The sequence below is a fragment of the Carassius gibelio genome, chromosome A8, assembly GCF_023724105.1.
Source record: "Carassius gibelio isolate Cgi1373 ecotype wild population from Czech Republic chromosome A8, carGib1.2-hapl.c, whole genome shotgun sequence".
NCBI classification, from domain to species: Eukaryota; Metazoa; Chordata; class Actinopteri; order Cypriniformes; family Cyprinidae; genus Carassius; species Carassius gibelio.
The window spans coordinates 17295787-17320594 of NC_068378.1; the positions used below are offsets into that span (position 1 = coordinate 17295787).

At 36.9% G+C, this 24808-nt stretch overlaps 1 protein-coding gene across 4 annotated transcripts; it reads right to left on the bottom strand.

Annotated features, from left to right (window-relative positions):
• Window positions 1-32: 32 nt before the first annotated feature.
• On the bottom strand, window positions 33-21541 carry LOC128018690 (DNA (cytosine-5)-methyltransferase 3B). Of its 4 annotated transcripts, none has more exons than XM_052604382.1 (26): window positions 21455-21541; window positions 13512-13641; window positions 13242-13387; window positions 12818-13016; window positions 10992-12595; window positions 10740-10908; window positions 9282-9350; window positions 8975-9036; window positions 8297-8428; window positions 7879-7956; window positions 7264-7413; window positions 7044-7151; window positions 6796-6925; window positions 6485-6598; window positions 6279-6323; window positions 5693-5772; window positions 5467-5579; window positions 5190-5373; window positions 4709-4793; window positions 4224-4369; window positions 3942-4032; window positions 3672-3820; window positions 3185-3270; window positions 2950-3019; window positions 2530-2648; window positions 33-2393 (listed from the first exon to the last, which is right to left on the bottom strand). In XM_052604382.1, exons 2-26 carry the CDS (start codon window positions 13633-13635, stop codon window positions 2252-2254), a joined length of 4395 nt encoding a protein of 1464 aa, XP_052460342.1. In that variant the 5' UTR covers window positions 13636-13641; window positions 21455-21541; the 3' UTR covers window positions 33-2251. The 4 variants fall into 4 exon arrangements, with proteins under 4 accessions (XP_052460342.1, XP_052460343.1, XP_052460341.1 ...); XM_052604383.1 differs by lacking the exon at window positions 21455-21541 and adding an exon at window positions 17898-18122; XM_052604381.1 differs by lacking the exon at window positions 21455-21541 and adding an exon at window positions 17887-18121.
• Window positions 21542-24808: the final 3267 nt, after the last annotated feature.

A 24808-nucleotide genomic window follows, 5' to 3' on the forward strand; every position in this document is an offset into this window, starting at 1 on the left:
TGATAAAATAAACAGAAAAAGACAATAAAAAAAAAGGTTGGTGCAATTTATTTTTCATTACTGATATTAGTACAAGCATGGAATATAAAGCTAGGTAAACAGACCATGTAAAATATCAAAAGATATTAAAACAAAACCTGTCTTGAAATCATCAGTTCAGGAAAACATTCTACATACATCATTAGCATTTTTTATTTAGCACCAAAAGACATCAGGGTTTTTTAAGACCCATTCAAACTGGAGAAAAAAAGAGGTTTAAAGGGCGATTTCAAGGGTACAAATATATAGTATATTCTATTCACAAAGAATTGAATAAAAAAAAATCAAGTGTGACCTTATAGATCAGGGTCCTATGAGGCCTGCTGGTGTTGAGAAGACCTGAGGGAGTTAATTCTTATGACACAATACTGCACCTTTGAATTACAAATGGACCATCATTTTACTTCAATTACATGTAACACAGCACCAACACAGGTCTTACTGGGAATTTCCAAAGCTTTGCTACAAGACATACACATCCGAAAGGCATCAAGACATACGTAATCCAGTTACTGACCTTTTACCAAAGCACACAAACCTCAAGCTGGCCCATGCCTTACTAAAATTTCTTTAAACAAGCTTAGTTTAAGTCACTTGGTATCATGTTTCAGCTTTAACTAGGGTGACTGTATTTCAATAAGCATATCCTGGCCGGGATTTCTAAATTGCCTTAATTGTCCAAACAAAGCCAAACCCTGGACAATTTAGAGCAATTTAGAAACCCAGCGAGAATATGTCCAGGAATAGAAAGAGGATGTATGGTCAACCTAGATTTGACCTGTGACAAAGTCAGAACCACAAATCACACATGCTAAACAACTACAATGAAAACAGTATTTATACACACATTATGAAGCACCTAATGTCACACTGACAGTGGACCACAATTGATAACCAAATGTATTTGGAGAAACTTAAAAAGTAAGATACAATTTGGTCACTTGCACTAGACAAATGCAAAGTAGCCACAATTCTTCCCTTTAAAGGTCATGCCAGTCACAATCAGTTCAACAATTTTTTTTTCTTCTACATAAAAATATAGCCTATCAATGTGTAGGCACTTATTCAGTTTAAGCCCTTGATCACATTGCACCATGCTGTACAAAAAGGCTTCAAAGTTAACACAGTGACTTAGATATTGTGTTATGCTAAATCCTCACCAAAAAAAAAAGCACAAATCAATTCTGCAGTGACCAGTTTGAGCCAACAGTTTCAAATCAAAAGTGCGTACAGGTTAGAAATGGGGCAAAATGGAATAAAATCATTAATCCTACGAGTTGATGACTTGTCTGTTGTCAAAGGATTACAGTATGGTCTAAAATTCTAGTCTTAAAAAAAAAAGTAGTCTTAAAATGGCAATGCCGCTCTATAAATTGATAAAAAATAATCAAGATTCCCTTTTTTTTTTTTAAGGGTAAATTATAAGGTTACTGTCAGCTTACATCTATCAATTATTAAAATATAATGGCACAGACCACATTTGAGCTTCTAAATACATAGAGCACTACAAGATTTCATGTATTTCTACAAACAAAATGCTGTTTAAAACCCAAGTCATGTCCGGTGTATATTAACACTTTTCCATTAAAAAGATGCTGCTAAATAAGAAAATATTCAAGTGTTGACTTAGTAAAGTTTACATGATGGTCATCCATTCTGTATTACAAAACAGCACCGCGGGATGACAACAATACCAATCATCATTTTAAAAATGATGAAACTATGTAATATTTAACAACAGGACATGTTTATTCCTAAACAAGGAAACAATCTAGTGTAAAAATGTGATATAAAAAGCTGACAAAAGGTTAAAACTGATAAACTAAACCAAACTAACATTAACTTATTCATTAAATTACAAATAGGCATAAAGCGGCATTCCTCCAGACAATGAACCAATCACAGAATGCCACTGAGGTAGTGGATTGAGTATTGTGTGGCTCTCTCCAGCATAAAATCACTTTAAAAGCAAACAAGTTAAAAACGACAGTACTTAAGATGTTCAAAATCCAATCCAAAAGTGTCTGTGCATTGCAAGGATAAATCATAAGGAAAACAAGCTTTCTGAATGTTGAGAACAACTGTAAGATTAAAATTGGAAGATATTATGTGAAGTCATAATCTGTAGGAGAAAAAAAAAAATCTATTTCATATATCTGAATGACTCAATTTGGACCACCAGTGCCAGTGCTGTCTGGACCAGACACTGGTTTTACTCGCAAGCAAAGTAATCTTTCAGAGGGGCAAAGAGGTGTCGGATCACAGGAACACTCCAGGACCGCCCAAGCAACTTCTGCCTCTGTCCCCGCCCCATATTATTCACATCTGTGTAATGCTTTGGGAACCCAAATATTCTGAGTGCAGGAAAAAAAAGAAAAGAAAAACAAATCAGTCATTTTGTTAAGATTCACATGTATGCCGCTTTTTAAACAAACCCTCTGAACAAGGCGAAACATTGAGTAAAACTCAATTAATATAAACATATCTGACCTCTCCATTTCAGTGCACCAAAGATAGTCCTCTTTTCCGTTCATGGTGACTGGCAGAGGTCCCATCTTCCCTTGTTTGATGGAATTGGACTTGGTGGTGATAGTGCGAATTTTGTTGAACTGAGGATACAGAAATGATACAGTTGTGAAGTAATTATTATTATTTTTTTTTTTAAAATAAGATGCAATTGGTTTTGACATGCTAACATCTAACTTAGTTGAGCCAAGACTTCTGGCACTTTTATGCTAATATGCATACTTCCTAGGACTAATGTAAACTAAAACTGCAAATGAAAATTTGTATTTGTGTATTTCTTTGATTTAATGCACAAAATTTCAAAACCTTTCATTGTGTATTTCTTTGATTTAATGCACAAAATTTCAAAACCTTTCAGTCACAAGGCATAATAAACCTGTTTACCATTGCAGTTCGTCCAACCTCCAGGCAGTCCTGCAGATCTGCTTTATCAGCGAGTGAAGTAGCAAGTGGTCTACAAACACAAAATCAAGTTTTCAGTCACATTCATTTGTGAATGCACCCATCTATTACTGAACATGTATACATTTCTATAAAGGTCCGCTTTATTTTTACAGATGTGCGTGATTGATTGTGTGTGTGTGTGTGTGTGTGTGTGTGTTTGTGCCTGCATTTATACCGGTTCATTCCAGGTAAATTTCCCCAGAAGTAACGGGCTCTGTGGGCTGGGCTTACTTTGACAGCATCAATCATCACAGGATTACACTGGAAACAGATAAATGCATGATAATTCATAACTATCTTTAATAACGACAACAATAACATGCTCATGAGAGTAAGAAAGCATGTCTAAAGGTGGGTTCACATTTAGTGTTGTTTAGCCATTTTTCGCAGACAAAGTCCAGCTTTTTTAATAAGAATCCAAGCAAAATGGAATATCTTGTTAGGGCAATAGACTTTTCCATGCAAATTTTGCATCAGGTTCAAGTTGAACCAGAATTTTGGTTTGGTTTGATTGGTTTGAACGTGACTTCTGTTGTGCTTCATACATGTGCTTCATACATCACTACAGTGGACATTTTTGCCCATTAATATCTACAAAATCTTACTTATGGTGACCACATTTCTAGCTAGCCTGATGGGAAAAAAGGAAAAAGTCTTTTTACCTCCAGGAAACGACAGATATCAGCCTTGTCATGGGCACTCATGGCTACTACATTCTCAAAGAGCCAGAAAAAGGGGCGATCATCCTCCTCTCTAGGCCTCATCATGGTTAACATGCGGTAATATTCAAAGAACAGTCGACCTGTACCTTCTGAAAGGAGATGAGAAATTTATCCTTTTTAAAAATGGTTATGTAAATAACTTATAATACTAAAGACCATGCTATGAAGTTTCACATCAGCATAAAATAGAAAGAAGAAAAAATATCTTACCAAAAAGACCTTTTCTGGCTGGATTCACCATGGACAGGTCATTACAGGGACTTCCACCAATCAGGAGGTCAAATGGCCCCCACTCAGCCAGCTACAGAATGGTACGACAAAAGAGAACTTTTAGACTTCCCCTCATTCTTATGGATATGAGGAAGACCATATAAAAATAGCAATGTTTAGCTATTAAATCTGGTTAACTGTTAAAATCATTATGCCACTTGAAGAATGTGAATGATGATATTCTATAAAAACTTTTTTTCTGCGATAATTCTCTATACGTACATGTTTTCTTGTGATGGTGCGCACATCTTTTACATATTCAACCAGGCCCTCATGTTTGATCATCCCAACAGCGATGGAGTCTTCACAGATCTCAGATGCAATGTAGCGTCCCAATTTAAAACCCAGGTCTTTTAAAACCAGATAGCCTGGAGAGACAAGTATATAAAAAGTGAATTATTGGTATAAAATACATTTAACTGTTTTGGTCTTCAACTCCCACAATTCGTTGCTACTGCACAAACGTTAAGGTAAACAAAGACAAAAATAGTAATTGCTAAAACTGTATTTCAGTATTTCTTTTGATTCAAACAGATTTAAATGTAATAGTTCAGCCAAAATCTCCTACTCATCTTATTCCATATCTGTTTGACTTACTTTCTTTTGCGGAACACAAAAATGAAATGTCAAAGTCTATCCTGACATCATGAAACATTTTTTTTGGTGGAAATATTCTTCTAATATTAAAGCAAAACAAGCGAGCAGACCTGTTGCAATCCCATCAAACAGGGAGAGGACTCTGATTGGACGACGCTTATGAGCTGGAATTGAAGGATACACTCGATGTGGCTCCTAAAATAAGTACAAAAACAGGGTTCTTCACATTAAAACATCATTCTAGTCTTTTCAGTTTTCCTTAATTAGCATATAATGATTTTTGAAAGATCATGTGACACTGATAAATTAACTAATGGCTGATTAAAATACAGCTTTGTCATAAAAGGAATTACATTTTAAAATATATTCAAATAGAAAAGTTATTTTGAACTACAATAGCATTATTTCACAATATTATTGTTTCTTCTGTATTTTTGATTCAATAAATGCATCCCGAGAATCTAATTTTTAAAAAGTCCTAGAAACGCCAAACTTTTGAATGCCAATGTATATTAAAATGCTGATGCAAATAGCAAAATATGAATAGGACTAGTTGGATATGAACACAAGGAGGATAAGAATGACACTCACAAATTCAAAGGCACTGTTATTGGCGAAATACTCCTGGACACGAACACTCCAGTCAGGCCTGAGCTTGAGCACGCCGTAGCACTTAGAGGGCTGGCAAATGTAACAGCTCCATGGGTCAACCTCCTTTAGCTTATCGAACGTCTCTGGTCCCACCAACACATTCAAACAGTCTTTACAGAAACACCTGAACAGAGTGAAAAAAAGAGAAAGATGGTCACACAATCTGTTTGGTTACCATGCCATTAAGGTTTAGGTTTGCGTAAGTTTGAGTTTAAACCTGCAGCAGCTGGCGTTTCCACAAAGAATGACCTCTAGTCCAGCACAGCAGATGGTGCAGTACGACTGATAGCCATCATCATCATACCTGTACAGCGTCTCTGTAAAGTTCTCCTACACAAACACAAAAAATGTAAAAAAAAACATGACACTTCGGCCAGCAAATAGTAAGTAGTTTGTAAATTTTATGATTCCGCACTTAAAAAGACAGAAGAATCGAGTCATACCTTGCACTTTAAACACAGGCTTCCCTTAAAAAGAGGATGGAAAATTTCGACGTTGGCATTTCCACAGGCCAGGCAGAAATCTGGAGAAAGAACAATGAAAACAGACATTCTGTATGATTATCTTGTAATGAATTAAAATAAATGATAATGTATTCGTGAAATACAAGCAATACAAGTAATAATGATGTCCTAAAGGCAAAAATAAGCGGTTTAAAATAAAATGATAAAATGAAAGCTATGAAAATTCTGACAGTCCAAGTAAAAATTAATCTGAAGTGTTTCCACATCTTTTTGACCAATGAATCTGCACGCCTTTTGCTAATTTTTTATATTTAATTTTATGAAGAAAATGACATTTTATTTAAATATTTTAGAGCTGAATATAACTATATTTCCACAATTTTACTACAGCCTTTTATTAAGTTGTATTAATTGCCATAATTTTTCATACAGGGATTTTAGGCCATAATTATACAATTTCCTCATTTCACCAAGTTTTCTGGTGACTGTAAATTATAGTTGAGCCCTAGAATAGCTTCATTAATAAATCCAAATTATGAATCTGAGGAATTTCAGGGTGACTTACCTTCAATGTTTCTGCCTTTAACGGTTACCTCCTTGACCATTTGATCTGAGAAGAAAACAAAACATAGGTATGTTTTCTCACCAAAATAATGTGCATGCCTAAAAACACACTAATAATCTGCAGTTCAGTGTTTTATGAAATAAAAACATGATTTGTTCTCTTTATGGCAAAGTTCTGGCCTATACGCAGACTGATCTATAATTCACCTCTGTTGTAATCCTGAGTTGACGGTCTGTTCTTGGTGACATACTTCCTCTTGGCTGGAGGCGGACAATCAGACACAGAGGAATCGGACTCCGTTTTATTACTGGTAGAGCTGTCTGTGAAATGGAAAAAGCAGAAGTTACTGTTGTTGATCAACCTAGATCAAGATTTTGCTCATTAGATCACTTTCATGCAAATCAATCACACAACTGTGTTGTCACTCTTGTAGTCTTTGTTATTTTTAGCTTTCAATACTAATGTCATTCACCAACTGTTTTTGCAATAACACATTCTTTGTTGTTTTTTTACATACCCACAAGAGGCAAAAAGCCATCAGGACCTGTGGGCTGGAAGCCTCCAAATGCCCAATCCAGCATAGCCTTCACCTCTGCCCCTTTCTTCTCAGAAGGGGGGAAAGTCTTCCCACAGCGCACCGCTGCCAACTACACAAGGACACAACAATATAACTCAATACTAGAATAAGAATAAACATAAAAACTGGTTCTCGATCCCCAATCGTAGTTTTTAAAAGAATGGCTAATAGTTATCTTTCCACTGTACCTCTAGGATTTGATAGATGGCATTCTTGTAGGTAGGCAGACCTTCATAGGATTTACTAAAAAAGCACTTGGTAAATTCAGCGAAAGGCAGCAGTCCCTCTGTATGAATCTAAGATCAACAAGAGAAACATGCTTCAACATGAAACGGATACTTTAAGGAGTAAGAGGAAGTATCTATCAGATGAGAATCAGGAAAAAGCAGGCAAACAAACACTCCTAACCTCTGAAAACATGCCATCTCCAAACCACTCTACACGCCTCATAGACACAGGAAGCACCCTGCCCTTCCACGCCACCACCAGTCCAGGCCACCAGGAGAAGCCTTTTACTTTTCCCCACACAAGCTCTCCAATGGCATATCCTTTTCCATCCTGCACAGAGAGAAACAGAAAGTCAACATTCATAACATGGTTGTCTTATTCGATCAACAGAGGAGTGACTATAAGCAAGGTGATTATAAACTTTTTAATGTAAGAGCAATCCAAAGTAAACCAAAATAATATCACTGAAATGTATAAGATTCATAATATTCACCCCAAAATGAAAACATGCTGAAAATGTACACACCCTTGGGCCAAGGGAGTACATTTTTTTTAGCAGTTTTTCATTTTGGGGTCAAATATTACTTTAAGTCTTCACAATACAGAAAGACTTCACAGAGCATGTTCAGGACGCTGTATGCAATGACATGCAATTGAGATAATAATGTCTGCTAAATTCATCAAAGCAAATCATATAAAACACAACTGAAGTTTACTTGGCATGGGTACTAGACTAAAGTAACAGTCATGTTTGCAGTGAGATTAAAGAGAGATTTAGAAACCTTCGTGACTTACATTGTACGGTTGTTCTCTCTTTCCAGGTCTGGGGCTCAGGGACGAACTTGTTGCAGATGAACGAGCATTGTTCTTAACCTTCAATTAGTAGATCAGATACATCAGTGAGAAATCTACATGTATTAAATCCACACACATAAGTAAACACTGAGCAGCATAATAAAAAAACATAATGGAGATGATGATGTTATGAATGCTAGCAAGGCAAGTACAGAGGAAAAACAGACACAAACACATAGCTACAGGAGCCACATACGATGAAAATGAAGATGACTTAAGAGACTACCATCTACCATCCGGAAAGAAAACCAGCATCCATCGCTTATGAAAAAAGCTCAATGTAATAAAGAGAGCCTAAATGGGACAAAACTGAGACGGACCCTCTATACACTGAATCTTAACCTGGGCAGGTACATACCACCTCTGGTTTGGTGTTCTTGTCTGGGTTCACTGGTTTGCTCCAGGTGCCTGTACCAGCCTGAAAGACTGTACGTTCCTGTGGTTTCTGCCGTAAGCTGCTGTCCCAACCGTATATTCCCCTAACTGAGCCCTATAGACCCATACATATGCACACAAATTACACACATGTACGCTGTCAATCAGGTCACATGACTACCATGTTGAAGTACTTAGTATCTGGGTGCTAAAGTACAGATATGTTGAAAAGGAAAGAAAGATGTGACGCATGACAATTAGACTGATATGTTGAAAAGGCCAAATTATCAGTATTCCCAATAACCATTTGTTACTTTTATTCAAATGGATCAAAAGTGTAATTTGTAAAAAAAAAATAAAAAAAAAAAACATTTACATTTACAATAATTATGTTATTTTAAGGTTTTTATCAAAAAAAATATCTCAAAATTATTGGGTAGCACAACCGTTTCCCTATTAGGAAAGAAGGAGGAGGAGAGGAAGAAGAAATGTTTCTTGAGCACCAAATCAGCATATTAGAATGATTTCTGGAGGATCGTGTGGCACTGAAGAGTAAAATTCATTTTTGCCAACACGGAAATTAAATACATTTTAAAAGTTATAAAAATAGAAAAACAGTTGAAAGTTATTTCTCAGCCACAGCTGTTCTCAGTTATAATACCTCATGTAATGTGCTACTAGTCCAGTTACCATCATTGGCTCCATCTTTCCTTAAGTCCATTTCTGCGGGGAAATAACACATTTTAAACAGTTAAATTGAACAGTAAAGTATAAATGTATATATTTTGAGGTGGATAAAGATAGCAACAATAAACATTACTTTGGAGCACAGACAGAGCATTTACATTTGCAATTTCAATGCAATGGAAGAAAGTTTAGACCAACAGAAGTTTGCCACCAGAAGTGTTTGAGATCGTAAAGCATTATTCTGTAGCTGCTCTAGAACCTCTTAAACATTTCATTCACACCTCTCTGACTGGTGATCTTCTCCAGTTGCACCACACACGGCTTCACTGTGTTTGAGTGTTGAACCATGTCTGGAAAACAGCACATTGTTTGCATCAATCTAACCAGCCTCTGCTGGATCTGACTGGATAGAACTTTAACTGCACTATACAGCTATACAAAAAAATTCATTGAATTTCAATTTGATAATCTTATTGTACCTACTATGTAAATTAAATGATGACACTAAATTAGTCCATGACAATTCACAGTGAAAGTAATATTGTAATTGAGAAGAACCATTTTTTAGAGCCTGTGTTAATAACATGCAAGCCAGAAAATGTTTCTACATCTTCATAGTTCATACTTTAATCCAGATATTAGTCTTGCAGAGCTAGACATTTGGCTAGTGGGATATGGCACTTTATAGCTTTTTCTGGCTAAGAACCATCCACTTAGCCATAAGTTTAGTTATAAATCATTAATACACCCAGAATTTTTTATTATATTGGAGCTGCTTATGATCTTGGCAGTGTCCAATGACTGCTTCCCACAATGAAAAAAATAACAAGCCATTGTCAGCCTGCTCTGACATAATCTGATTTGATCCAAACTTTTTCCTCAGCAACGCAACTTTTAATTTCTTTCAAAATGAATCCCATGAACCTCGCAAAGGCCAATGATTAGTCCAATGATTAGAACGTTTTTAATTCTTCCTCACCAGTGCTCATCATAGTAGCACACTTACCTTGAAAGCACAATGTAGCATTCAGATGAACTAATAAAAAACCTGTCCGCACTAAATTCCAGAACTTATATATTTATTAAAGGGTCTGTGAGCATTTTTTTTTTTTTTTGCTTTGAAGGCAGATTTTTTTTCAGGTTTCTCAAATATTGCTGGAGACTGAGGATATATTTCATTGAGTACGTTTACACGGACATCAGGAATCTAATTATTTACCTTATTCTGTATAAGACAATATTATGATTAAGGTGTTTACATCCTTAACATTGCTTTTAGAATACTCCTTTCATGTTCTCGTTTTACATGTATCAACATTAAGTTAAGTCTTCAGTGCTATACAGTTTTGAGTGTTTCATTTTAAATTTTACGAAAGCGTCAAGTGAAGTTAATTATACGTCATGGTATACGTGTAACAGCCAACAATGGATCCAAATGTGCCTTCTTGCTTGAAGCCATGCATTTTTTGTTTGCATGGCAAACAATTGCATTGTTCGATTTGTGTTTACTTCCAGTACGACTTTAGCCGGACTAAGCTAATCAAAAAATCCCTGTGTACATGGTAGATTCTTAATCAGAGTATTGTCTTAATCGTGTTAATATTTGAATATTGTTGTCATTGTAAACCTACTCATTGTCAATGTGAATTGTTTTTTGTGCATTTTTTTTTTTTTTTTTTACCAGTGTTTGTTGCTGCCTTGCTTAATAAAATAAAAGGAAGGTCTTTAGGGCAAATTACCTGATGTGCTGCTTTTGTTTTTTTCTATTCTCCCATTTCTGGTAGGAGAAATCTTGCCTTCAGTGTGCTCTAAAGAAGAGTCATCATTGGAATCCAGATCTTTCGCCATTTCTGAGTCACTTTCACTTGAACTATCATCCCAATTAGCAGCATCCCCATTTTCAACAGCCTGTGTGTAAGTAAACCTGTTTTAAACACATTACAAAATTGAGATTCATTGATAAAATGGTAGAACGACAGATGCAACCTGACCTGTGCAAAGATCTTTTCTGCTTCAAGAGATGGACAGGGCAAAACCAAAAAAGAGTGGACAAGTCTCTTGAAGATAGATTCTGATGGTAAAGACTTGAGCACATGACACCAGTATCGTTCCAGAGTAAGGGTTGAAGATGTGTCTTCTTCATCCTCTACAAGCTGGTATTCCAAGAACTCATTTGTGAGCTTAGCAGAATCCTCAGGTTTGGAGCAGATGCCAAATTGTACTGCAAGGTCAACTATACTCTTTCCTGTGACCTTTAATCTTCCTGCCGGGCTGAGGAGTTGTGAAATGCCCCTCAGTACACTATCGCTCAGAGGTAGACTGTTAGCAATGGAGGTTGTAAGAGTTTTGTAGAAAGCTAAACACTCATCATGAAACACGTTCAGGTAATCTGCTAGCTCTTCTTCTCTGGCGGAGATGAAGTCTTCCACCGCACCACCTAGACTGAGCTCAGTAGCAGGAAGGCAAAATGTTGAGTTCTCCAGGAGGGCTGGGTCTCGTTCCTTCAGGTAGCGTATAACCGCTTGAGGGCGAAGAAAACTAGAAGCATACGAACGTAGGAGCCCACTTGCTTCTCGAAGGATCTGGACAAGATCAGCACGAACAGAGCCTTTGCTTTGTTGCAGGTGCTGCTCGAAGGCACGTACTGGTCCAAGAGCATGATCCAGAAACATCAAGGTGATCCTAATTTTAGGATTCTCCAACTGCGAACAAATCTGCTTAGCTTTATCATTATTTTCATCACAGGAAGTAAAGTATGATACCAAATCACTCCACATTCCAACCATCCTTTGAACAAGCACACAAAACTCCTCACGATTGTCTGAGAGAGGAGTGCTGGTGACTTTTAGTTCATCAATGCCCGCAAACAGCGTCTTGAGGTTGTCGTTGCTGGTGGAGCAAGTTGAGAAGTGCTCATATATGTCGGCAATAAGTTCCTGAACCTGACTGTAGTGCACCTTTAGGCCAGCACGGAAGGCAGATTCAGGTACGCTGTAAAGTCCACCAAGATCAATCACCTGTGGGTTGAGCTCCTGAATCTGCGACACAACACTTCCTGAGGTCTGTTCTTGGTCATTAACATAGAAAGCTACCATGTTGTTAGCAGGAAGCTCAAACTTCCGGAGAACATTGAGTAAACGTCCAGATACAGAGCTACCATCTTCAGCCTGAAAGACATCAAGGAGACGGATACAATATTTTGATAGCTTTTCCTCAAAAAAGCCGACTAGAACTGCATGGCAGGAGCTCCTTTCTATGTTCTCTGCATCAAGTGGCACCTGTCCGTATATGTAGATACAATATGGATTGATCTTACAAGCAGAAACAATATCATTTGGATAATTTAGGCCGAGGATGTAGCTTGCAGTACGTTGGGAGACCTTGTTGATCTTTGAGGGTAAACTGGAAAGGCAATGGTTTTGAATAAAAAGCAGCATGGTTTCACTATAGGAAATAGAGTTTTCAATCAACTTTCTACCAGATGAATTTAATCCTCCCATCTCATGCTTCCGAGTCTGCTGGTGTCGTTTAAGATGAAAAGGTCGCCTCCTTCCATTCAATTCCATGTCTTTGTCAGATTCGTCTCTTTCTCTGCCTGTATAAAATGGAAAACAAGTTGCATCAGTGTTGTGATGGAATAGTATATTGATTGATTTTGATTTCCCAGTCCCATTGATGTTTCTATAGAAATTGGGGCATATTTTAACATTTTCCATGATTGTGGGAAAACTGAATCAAATAAAAGTCATATTCTCCATACTAAAAAAGAAAGAGAAAAATAAATAATAATAAAATTAAAACTGAACTGGAGGCTCACCAGATTCACATTGGTTTTTCCAGGATTTTGGAGACTTAACAGGGTCATCTACTTGTACAATATCCTGACCATTACGAGCTTCAACTGGGTTGTACTCTCTCCCTCGCCTCTCATTGGCAAAGAAAAATTTCTTGAACCATTTCAGAAAGGTGAAATTGGGTCTAAACTTTCCTGTGAGAAGCTGTTTCACAGGGACTGGCTGAAAGAGGCATCAAAAAAACAGAGAAAATCAACATACTGAAAAGAGTTTGAAAGATTCATATTTAAATATCCATCTTGTAGTTTCTTTACAACTTGTGGGACTAAACAGAATAACAACAACATAACAAATACAACCAAATTTACACATATCAACTTAAACATTTACAATTTTATATGCAGGATGATTACTGGGTGTAAAAGAATAGATTAAGGTTAATCTGACCTCTTTTACACCTGATTTTCGGAAAGCTGCCTGCAGAAGACTGTAGTTCTGTATAAAATCAGACCTCTTTTGGGATTCAAACTTTACTTTGCTCATGTCGATGGATCCTGGGAAGAGCAAGTCCATAAGCTGGCAAAAACATGCACCTATTTAAAAAAAAAAAAAAAAAACATGGCAAAGAAAAATAAAAAATGACGTTTAGTATAAAGGTGTTGGCAATGTGTAGATATTAACTAAATATAAGGTATTATATTTACAGGTAAATAGTACCTGAACGACATTGCTCCACTTTAGTAAAATTAATCTGTAATGTTTTGTTGATCCAGGACAAAACTTCATTGCGACTGCACTTGTCATCATGGTTATTGGGGTCCAGACTTACATTCGTAGCCATCTTATGCTTTCATAAGAAAAAAAAATATGCATGTGAGACAGCAATTAGCAGTAATAAATCATAACCAAAGGTAATTAAATTGCACATTTGAAATCATAGAAGCGTTTGTAGTTTCATGCTTACATTTAAGGTATGACACTAAACAAGTAACCAGGTAACTTTGAACACCTATATATAATATTGTGAAAAAAAGAAATTGCTTCAAATATATAACGCTGGGCGAAGATTATGCATATGGGTTATTGACGTTACTCTTCTTAGATTCATATAAAATGTGTAATGTGAATTTAATCTCAGAAGCATATCAATTATATCATGTAAAGTTGCATGTGAGATACATGTTTTGAAGTTAATCTAAAAGGCATGATGACTAATAAATGTTTTGTATAGTGATGTTACGTTCAACACAGAAGCTTTGAAGCTTGTATAAAAAAAAAAAAACATTTCACACTGAAGCACTGAGCACATTTACATGCACTTCAGTAACCTGCCAAAGCAAGTAAACTGTTCCTGTCACGTATGACACATGCGCACTTCAATAAGCCGATAGAAAGCGGGTTATTGCGTTTACATGCCGCGCAAAATCGGAGTAAGAGGCAAAAAACTACAAGTTGCGACCGGTTTATGCTTACGTCGTTTATGACCTTACTTCGATGAAAGAAAACGGGTTGCCGCGTTTACATGACCAAGTGCGTTCTCTCGGCTTATTAATCATAATCGGTTTAAGAACTTTCATGTAAACCACGATGTAAACGCACTCACTGTATCGGAGCTTGGTTCGTTTTGAGAAAGGCACGTGATCTATGACGTCAATTTTCATTCACCTGAAAACCACGTGACAGCTTCAGAATCCACCCGGCTGCAGCCTGCAGATCGAGGCGGGGCCATACCCTACTCTGATTGGTTCAATCGTCTTTCATATGGCGTTTCTCAATGTCAAGGATACTTCCTTGGCAGGACTGATCCTTCCAAGTCACTTCCTTCAGAGGCTAGGCGAGACTCCTCTTCGCATTCGGAGAGCACGTAAATGGAACAGGCTAGGAAGTGCACGTAATTGCGTCATTACGTCAGTGAAAAGGTCCGTTTGAATAACGCTGTGAATGGTATCATTAAATTACGTTGGACAACTTAACTAGTTATTTATAAAAGAAATGCCGATGACGCAACCAATTGTTAAATGACAGGTCCGGTCCAGTTAACCATTTGTTTTTGTATAATTTACAATATCGGTAGTAATTTGTACTGGCATTTAAACGTCAAACTTTACTTATATTTACTACTGTTATAACAAATGTTTGGTAACGTAAATAAAACCCGTTAACGCTCCGACATTTTTGCATTTTCAAACTAACGTTAGATAGAAAAGCTGCGCGCATAGGTTTGTGGGTCATTTGAGAGCGCGAAGGATACACATATGCATCCTTTCCTGTGTATGGGATATTCTTCGAACGAAGGACTCAGTCCTTGGGTGAAATTCCGAGGATCCTCGACATTGGAACAGTCCTTCGACGGATGTCGATGACGTAGCATCCTCGAAATACTGGCTTCCGAGGATCCTTCCTTGACATTGAGAAACACCTAGAGACTTACATGATAGGAAATGTGTGCGTAGTTGGTGTAGGATGGAGAATGCTGTTTAAAAAGCTAATAATGCTGTACAGTTTTATAAAGCCTTCATAATGCACAAAAGAAGAAAAAAAAAAACATTAGCCTGTAACTCGCCATGTCCCTGAAATGATTGTTTTGTTAAATTAAGCTGATCTTAAGGAAAATGTGATTATTTCATATCATCAAAGTATGAGAAAGGAAAATAAAAGGGGTGTATCATTACTGTTTTAATTTATATAGCATGACAAGACAATTATTGTTACATATAATTATCCGTCATGCAGTTGATAAATGACACAAAAAAAATAATGTGTCTGCCAATTCAATTTTTATGAAACTTTAAAAAAAATTTCCTACATTGCAAAACAGACTTTCTCACTCTTTATTTCAGGAAAATATGCTGCTCCTCGTTATTTGAAAAGTGAAGAAATCGATAAACTTTTATTTCTATCGGCCAGTGATGATTCTGAAAGGACATACCTGTAAACCGTTGCTATAGTAACGGACACAATTTCATGATAATTGTGCTCTTATTTTAGTGGAGTTTAACAGCCACTGTCAAATATTGAGATAAACTTTATAAAGTATCATCTATTTATATTAAATTGGTATCTTCTCCGATATCCATTTTGTGACCATTGAGCCGATTCTTTTCAATCAGCTGGAATGATTCGGGACATTCTACGTTTAATGTGGCTTAATGCATTAAAACAGTGTTTTTAAAAGACCAAACTCAGTAAAATAAATTTAATAATAAAGCATTCTATTCACTGACAGGCAGATGAATCCAGAATAAGAATGCAATGTGTTTAACTACGTGTTAAGCGATTTCCTCCCATAGAAAACCATTAGACTAAAAGGAAAACGCGTAACGTGGCGTAATGCATTAAAACGTGTTTTAAAAAGACCAAACTCAGTAAACATTTTTAATAACACATTTTATTTACAGACAAGCAGGTTATAGGTGAAAATTAAATGCTTTGTGTTCGTATTCTGTGCTCATATCTGCTTTTCTGTGAATAGAATATTTTATTAATAATTTGTTGTTTACTGAGTTTGGTCTTTTTAAAACACTTTTTTAATGCATAAAGGCATGTACTTTCACGTTAAGCGTGCTTTTAGAATGTCCCAATTATTCATTTGTGAATTAATCTGGTAAAGAAGAGTAAACTTGCAGCAGCTAACATCTCTTGATTCAATAAATCAGACATAGTGAGGCAAGTTAACAATAAAAAAAACTGCAATATAGTAAAGGCTTTGTAAAACTGTATAGCCTTTTTAGCTTTTTAAACAGCATTCTCCATCCTACACCAACTACTCACATATTTCCTATCATGTATGTCTTTTAAAGACGATTGAACCAATCAGAGTAGGTGTGGAGCGGGACTGCACGTGCAACCCCGCCCCAGGTGCAGCCCCGCCTCGATCTGCAGGCTGCAGCCGGATGTTCTTGGATTCAAACGGAAGGAACCTCAACGCCGTTTCATTTACATTATATTACATTATAATGGTAGGATTGCCCTTTTTCATCGTAATTTATATATTCATCTTAAATTAACTTTGGCAATAAAATATCAATCTAAGAGCTGCGTTAAAATAAACAGATCATAGATTTAATTTATGAATTTATGTTTTATTTTACTTATTTTAGTGCCAGTACACAGACAAAAATGAATGACTCTGACAATAAACATTATTTATATAAAATATAATAAAACCAAAAAATGAGTTGTACAACCAGATGTGAACCACTGGTTGTAAGTCACATAACACTTTGGAATGTGTTATTCATTTGTATGACCACTAGATGGCCACGGCATACACCGTTTTAAAAAAGCATGAACTTTTTTCGGATAAAATTGTGAAAGCTTCACTTCGCAATCACTAGTTCTTTATTCTAAAATCTAGTGAGCCTAGGCTCTGGCTCATGTTGGACTTCCTCAAAACTAAAAATCCTACCGCCTCTCTTGCGTCAATGTGTCGAGTTAAGGAACTCCTCCTCAGTTCTCGCGGGGTAGTTTTTGCCGCGAATGCTGCACACTTAAAAAAGTAGCTTTCACTTTTACAGGTTTAACCGGTGACATCAACACAGTGAATCGCAAACAACGAGCGCACGGAATCTAATCATAGTAATGAAATAAACACGCGATATAATAACAACCCGGTAGCCTGCATTTAAATATTTAGCGGTTGATTTACAGGGTGGGATGACATGATCGAATTGTAGTACTTTAAAGCCTTCGAATCTTTTATAATCCTGTCAGTGACACTTACTGTATTTTTTTAACCAGTTCAAAATAATTGGATTAATGCTAACGAAGCAGAAATGCATTTTCATTTGTGTGATTTTAACTTTAAAAGTTGCTTTAAAACAGACGTAAACTGCTAACATGCAGCGCGTAACATGTTTGCAAAGAACGACAATCTACGAAACGCTTTTTTGTTTATAAACCATAACCGTGTTCTCATTCTATTGAGGCCGTTTGCCTTTGTCAGTGTGTCTTTGTGTTGCTGTAGCCTAATGGTCGCTCAGATACAGCGAAACTGTATGGGATCGTGAACCATAAGAATGGTTTCTGTTTCAGTAGCACAGACACAGAATCTGACAAAACGTTATTTAAAAAAACATCAAATATGCCCTACCTTATTTGTACCTTAGTTCCGGAGACCTCACTATTCCCCAGTCCAGAAGATTATACCAATCTACCCAGTTCCTTCCCCCAGCATACATTGTGCTTCCAAGGATTGGCCTGTAGAAACTAAAGTAGGAGGTCCTATTCTTCTTCTTCTTCTTCTCCTTAAATTTTTTTTTTGGCGGTTGGCAACTTTAATAGTGCATTACCGCCACCTGCTGGACTGGGGGTGTGGTACTGGATTCTAACCATAGACGGTAAAAGAAATGCACACAGCGACCCCATTGGAACTCAATTGAAGCCCATTTTTAGCGTTTTTTAGCACTTCCGTTTCTGACGCGCAGACTCAAACGAAGCTTGACGACGTCAGCAACCTGTCTGACAGATGTAAATCTTCTAGTAGCTGTGCGTGCAAACTGCCATTGTTAATCTTGCAGAGACGGCGAGCTTGAGCGGGGAGTTCTTTGGCGTGAGTGAGCAGGAGTAAGTATTCTGATTAATTATTTTGAATAGTATTTTAAAATGTAACGCCAGTACGCCATATTAAGTTAATTGCCTGCAAGCTTCTCCTCCTGTCTGTACGGTAATGCGACAGAGAGTCAAGTGGTTATGATGCAATCGTTAGCCTATGTTTTACAAAAACTGTTTCTACGGGGCCATAATGTAACATAGAAGGTAATGGAGCCCTTTATACATTGTCGTGTATCTTTAGAAATAAATAATGGACAAACAGAGTCTTTACACGCCTCAGATGTAAAGTTATTCACTGTCAAAGTGACGCAAAAATGAATGAGAGTCAATGGGAATGCTAACAAAAAGTGAAGTTCTGCTACGGTACTTGCTCCGTTACATTCTATGTTACATTATGGCCCTGTAGAAACAGTTTTTGTAAAAGTAGGCTAACGATTGCGTTATATACCACTCGACTCTCTGTCGCATTACCGTACAGACAGGAGGAGAAGCTCGCAGGCAATTAACTTAATATGGCATACTGGCGTAACATTTTAAAATACTACTTAAGGCTGAAACTGAACGAGAGCAGCAGCAGCAACGACTCGCTCCGAGCGGGGCTCGAACCCGGGTCTCCGGCATGGGAGGCGGATGCCCTAACAAGGAGGCAAAGATATTTTAAACAGTTTTACTCACACGATCGTAACCCTTTTTCGTTGGGATTGCATCATCCTTAAGAAATAAATGATACGCAAATCCGTCGTCAAACTGGGCCTTGTTTGTAAAACAAGCATCTTCGAAATGCAGGGAACAAACACAAACACTTGCACAACTCGGTTGATGCTCTGCAAAAATAAACTCCATCTACTGGTCCCTTAATGCTGTTTCTCTTTTGGTAATCTGTGCAGGGTTGTCTTGCCCTGGCAACCAAAAACACACTTCTGTGACATTTCGCGACGCTCTCGCTCTGATCAGTGAACGTCTGTTGTGCTCCCAGTGCTCTGCTATATGGGAGCGCGCGCTCTTCCGGCAGAAGTGCCCTTAGGACCCATATAAGGAAATCCCGCTCCATCTAACGTCACACAGAGCCATACTCCAAAAAAACTTTCCAAAACTTTTGACAAACCGGAAGGAGTATTTTTGGAAAAGAAATACTCTTTCAAACATACAACTTAATTTTAGAAACTTTGTCCATGGGAATCTAACTCTTTAACAGTGTAAAAAACTCAGTATGCATGAAATAGCATTTCACCCCCCCCCCCTTTAAGACTGCAATTTGGTTCCATATTTACTATACAAAAGCAAGACGACCATCTTAAGTTTGTAAATCCAATTCTGACAACTGTTTACATTCAGTCACACATCAACACGTTTTCCATTCTACTCTGGAATTTTGGACAAACTCGTTTTTTTATTATGTAATGAAAGTATAGAGCATCAAAAGAAGTAAATGTTGCAGAAGTGATAAAAGCACCAACCCCTTTGTTTAACCCAACGTGACAAAGACATTAGCATGTTAACACTTAAAATATGTAAATTTAAAAAAAGAAAGAAAAAGTGAAAAAAAAAAGAGTTTTGTCCGAATTGGATTAAGTTAGGTTTGGAGGAAGTCCCTTTCAATCTACAAATGCACCTTTGTTTTAACATAGGTCATTTGTTTAAAGGCAAAGCAGAAACAGGACTGGTGACAAGCAGACCGTGAATTGTTTTTATTTTATTTTTCTCTCTCTCTCTCTCTTTCTTTCACTCACTCATAATCCTTTTTTAATTTATTTATTAATTAATGTATTTCTTTTTTTTACTTTTGATTTCATGTATAAATATTTGAAGCCATTTTGTGTAATTGTGTTTCCCTTACCCCTTCTGCTGATACAGCTATAGGAAAGACGTGTTCGGATAATTTCCCAGTGATGTTTCTTGGAAATATCAAACTATTACTCTGAGCATTAGAGTCAACCTAAAATAATTATATTGACACAGTCAACACTGTGAGTTTAACTAATGGTGTTGGGAAACGTGTTTTAAAACAACTATTTTTGCAGGTCTGTTTGGTGATTATAGCTGAGGTGTGAATTAACTTACGAGATAGGAATTCAGTTAGGAATTGCAATGATAGGAGGAAATTGTCAGAGGGTTTCGAAAATGACTAAGTTTTACAGACCAGTTCTTTCTAAAAAGACTGAAGAGAATTCGCAGCTATAACCCACACACTCTCAGAAAGAAAAGGTACCAAACTTTTGTACCTTTTACGAAATAATGGGTTGCACACTTGTACGTGTACTTACATGTACTTATAGTGTACTTACAGTGTATTTATCTAAGAAAGTTCTGGTAATACAGTGTAACTACATGGGGTAGGGTTAGGTTTAGGGTTAGGTTCAGGGTTAGTACCTAGTTATTACATAGTTATTGTAATTACTATAATATGTACATGGGGAACAGCACTAAAATAAAGTACTGCCAAATAATGTGTACACTTTAGGTAGTAATATGTACCTTTAAGGTACCAATATGGACTGTTTAGGTACAAAGTTGTGCCTTTGGAAAAGAAACCGCCCCAGTGCCAGCTTTCATACCTTTTTTTCTGAGAGTGCAGGGTAAAACAACGGATTGGAAATGGGAGCAAATTTCTAAGAAATTCAAAAAGAGAGAATAGGACGCAGGTTCAAAAGTAAGCTATGTGTTTCAATGTTTATGTTGAATTATTGATGTTGACTGTCCAGTGGAATACGGAAACTTAAACTGAAGTGAGTTCCTTATCAGAAGTGAAAGAGGTAGTCAGCGATCCCTATAACTCTCGCTGCTTAACAAAACAACAGTGGTCTTTATCTTCTCACCTTCCTGTCCCCTCCAGATGTGTGCCGTTTGAAACTGAAAATAACAGTTTCATATGGCGTACCTTAAACCCACACATAAATCTTTCAAATGCATATTTCACAATGTCTCTTTTGGCACTCCCGAGAAAGTCACGATTTAACTTCTGTTTGAGGCACACTGTTTCACTTGTAATTATATGTAGCTGTTTGCAGTTTGTCAGCAACCACTTTTCTAAGAATTGAAAACACTTGGATTACCTGGGTCTTTCACATGCTAAAGCAATAGTGAAATGAAAGTTGTCATTTACTCACCCTCACGTTTCTCTGACCTGACTTCTTTTATCTGTAGAACACACAGAAATATTCTGAAGACTGTGGTTTTCTTTTGCAATACTGAGGATGTAAAGCTCCAAAAATAACTCATAGGAACTCTTGCTGCAAACGTTCTAAAGTCACGTAGATTAAAAAATCAGTCTGTCTGATTAGTTAAGAGATCCTTTAGACAGTAAAAAAAAAAACAGATGAACTTATTCAAGATCTGGCTTAAAGTAATAATTCATTCAGGAATCAAACATTGTGCTTCTCTTAACGAGGCGGTCAAGTGCAGATGTCAAAACTTTAAGTGAACATCAAGTGCATATCAAATGAATGGAGAGTTTTATTTTTATTTTATTTTTTCAAGTACTTTATTTTTTTTTTAATTTTTTTTTTTTAAGTACTTTATATTTAGTACTTAATTTAAATAGTGGAATCACAAATGTACTTTTTAAAGGTGGTACAAATGTTTCATAGTCTCTCTGTTAAAATCAGCCTATAATTTTAGAAGGAGCATCTCACACTACACAATACAGATTCACTTAAAAAATAGCAGCAAACCCAAAAGTGCTTTCTGACAGGAATGCTCCACTCTCACCTTCAGCCATATATGAACCTAACATCTCAGACAGCTCATCACATCACTGATCTCACTATTGAGATGGCAAATCCTATCTTACTCAGTGCTAGTCAAGCCTGGTCTAAACCACAGCCGGGTCACAGGGGTCAAGGTAGGCATTGTGTAATCAAGAAGGAACGCCCTGTGAGTGACAGGAAAGAGAGATTGTGGTTCTAAACTACTTCAGGAAAGAGAAGTTTTGCTTAAAAAATATAGTTACAACAATCAATGAATTTAGGAGAAAACAAATATAAAACAAATAAAACAGGTTTGTTGATTTTGGTCACATTTTGGTCAAATTTCACAGGCAAAAGTCAGCTGTTCATTGTCAATAGTGTAGAGATCTATGAAGCACAGATACACCAAAGTCACTTTTAAACCAAACAACTGTCTCTTGGTCAATGCGGTAAATGCAAGTGACAAACTTGAACCCTCACACTCAAATTTCCCCACATTGATTTCAAACATGAAAATCTGAACAATGGTAATATGACCACACCTTCTGTCATAAAGCATCTTGCAAATGTCTTAAACACAAGTCAGGATGGGGGTATTTTTTATAAGAGATTTATTTTTTAGGGCAGAGAGCTATTTGGGTTGCTTGAAGCTGCATTAGCAGTTGAACTGTTCTTAATGAGTCTCTCATCTTGTAGGTTGTATTGTACTGAGCATTATTTGGTACTGAAGCTTTCGTGTCAGTTAAGAAAGTGTATGTTCTTTAGGGAAATGTGCTTGTTTTTAAAGGGAAACATTAGGATAAAATCCCTACAAGAAAGACCAGGGATGGTGAATGAAAATGGTAAGTAATTGAGACGGGAAAAAGACAGAAAATAATACTAGAGTGAGAGGTCAGGTCCTGACAGGTGCGATCAAACTCATCACAAGCTCCCAGGATGAGGGAACTCACAGCCAACACAGGGGGTCATGCTGCACTTGTCACAGCCAATCAAACACATCCACAGCATGAGCGCTGCCTGTGTTTGTGTCTCCTCACTGTGAGACTTTTCCATCCAATCATCTTGATTGATTTTGGGTTTGACTGACAGGGATGAAGGAAGAAATTGCAAAGCGTGTAATAAAGGTCAGTGGAGCTAGAAGTGTGTAAATGGCTCTGGACATCTTAGTAAAATTTAAAAGCTCAACACTCATATATGTGAGGGTGCTGTGTCAGAAATGATCCAGGATTAAGGGCAAAAATGCCACAAAAGGAACAAAAATGCCCCAGGTAGCCTATTTAAATGCAGGAAAAGTGTAATAAATGTCCATATAGTGAGTTCCACTTCATTTCAGAGGGCAAATATTGCCACTTAATAAAGTTAATTTCTAACATTGTGAGTGTGTGTGTGTGTGTGTGTTTTCAGTACTAGTGCAGCTTCTAGTTAAAGCAGACATGAATACTGTTAATGTGTGACTGAGCTGGTTCATGTGTGAGGGTTTAATTAAGCTGGGGCCAAGAGGGTCATAAACACCTTGGCTTTGGAGTCATTGTATTATTCTTCCATGGGGTCGCCACAAGGTTTTGAGCATTGCTCACAGTAACACATAGAGCCTCTTTAGAGATACAGGATACACTGTCTACATTTCAGAAGTGTTGTCTCTTCCTTACTGTTTATTTTTAGATCATGTGCTGTTTTATTATTATACTATTTGAAAAAAAGGCATACATTTATTTTTCTCTAAAACCATGTGGCAAACACATGGCCATTGTGTAACCAGTTACTTCCCCTCACAGAACGACCCCACCTGCTTAAAAAAAATGTGCTCCAAAAGCACAATGCATAGAATTCCTGGATAAAATATAAACAGAGCGACCTCTATTGGACATGTATGGCCATTACAACATCTGTTATTAGAGCCTACTTCACATGCCAGGTTTCCTAATGACATGTGCTGTTTACTTTTATACGCTCTTAAAAATAAAGGTTCTGTGTTTTCTTTGATAGAAATTCACGGAACCTTTCCATTGCACAAAAGGTTATTTATGGAAAAAGGGTCTTAATGATCGAATTAATATTAATAATTGTTATATAGGCTAAGCAATTGTCATTAACAATAATAATAACAACACTAATTTGCATAATTATTATTGCTGTCGTTGTCTATAAATCATTACAAATCGAAACTGTCAGCAGTAATTTAGAACATTTCCTCTGCAGGATCCCTCTTGAGCTCCGGCCACCATACTCTGCTGTACCCCAGCCAGGAGTCAAACACATGCACACATACACACATCGTCATGGCACTGACCTTGAGTTGCCATGGCAACCTCTCTGCTCCACTTGAAACTTTACTTAAGTAAAAAGACAGCGCTGAATCCTGTGAGTTAAATACACTTGCTATAAGTCTGTGTATGCATGCCTGTTTGAGCGTAGGAGCTCCAATTATAGTAATTCTATGATACAAAGAGAATAATATTATATTTATGGAAGGTAGAAAACTGTGAATTTTTGGGAATAGATGGGATATTTGAAGTGACCCTTCAACTGATCATTTCAAAGGCACACAAGATAACATTATTGATACACGCATACATCAATAATTCTGCTGCGTCATAAAAGCTTTGTAAGCTGATGAGCAAAGTGATGCTGCTATTCATGAAGAAACTAAACATGTTACAGTCTGTTGGATTTCATTCATGTATTGTACATCTGGTATGGGGAAATTGTGAGACAGAGGACCTTGTTAGTCCTGCAGAGGAAGTCTTTTTGTTCTATTTCTGTCCTAATTAACAA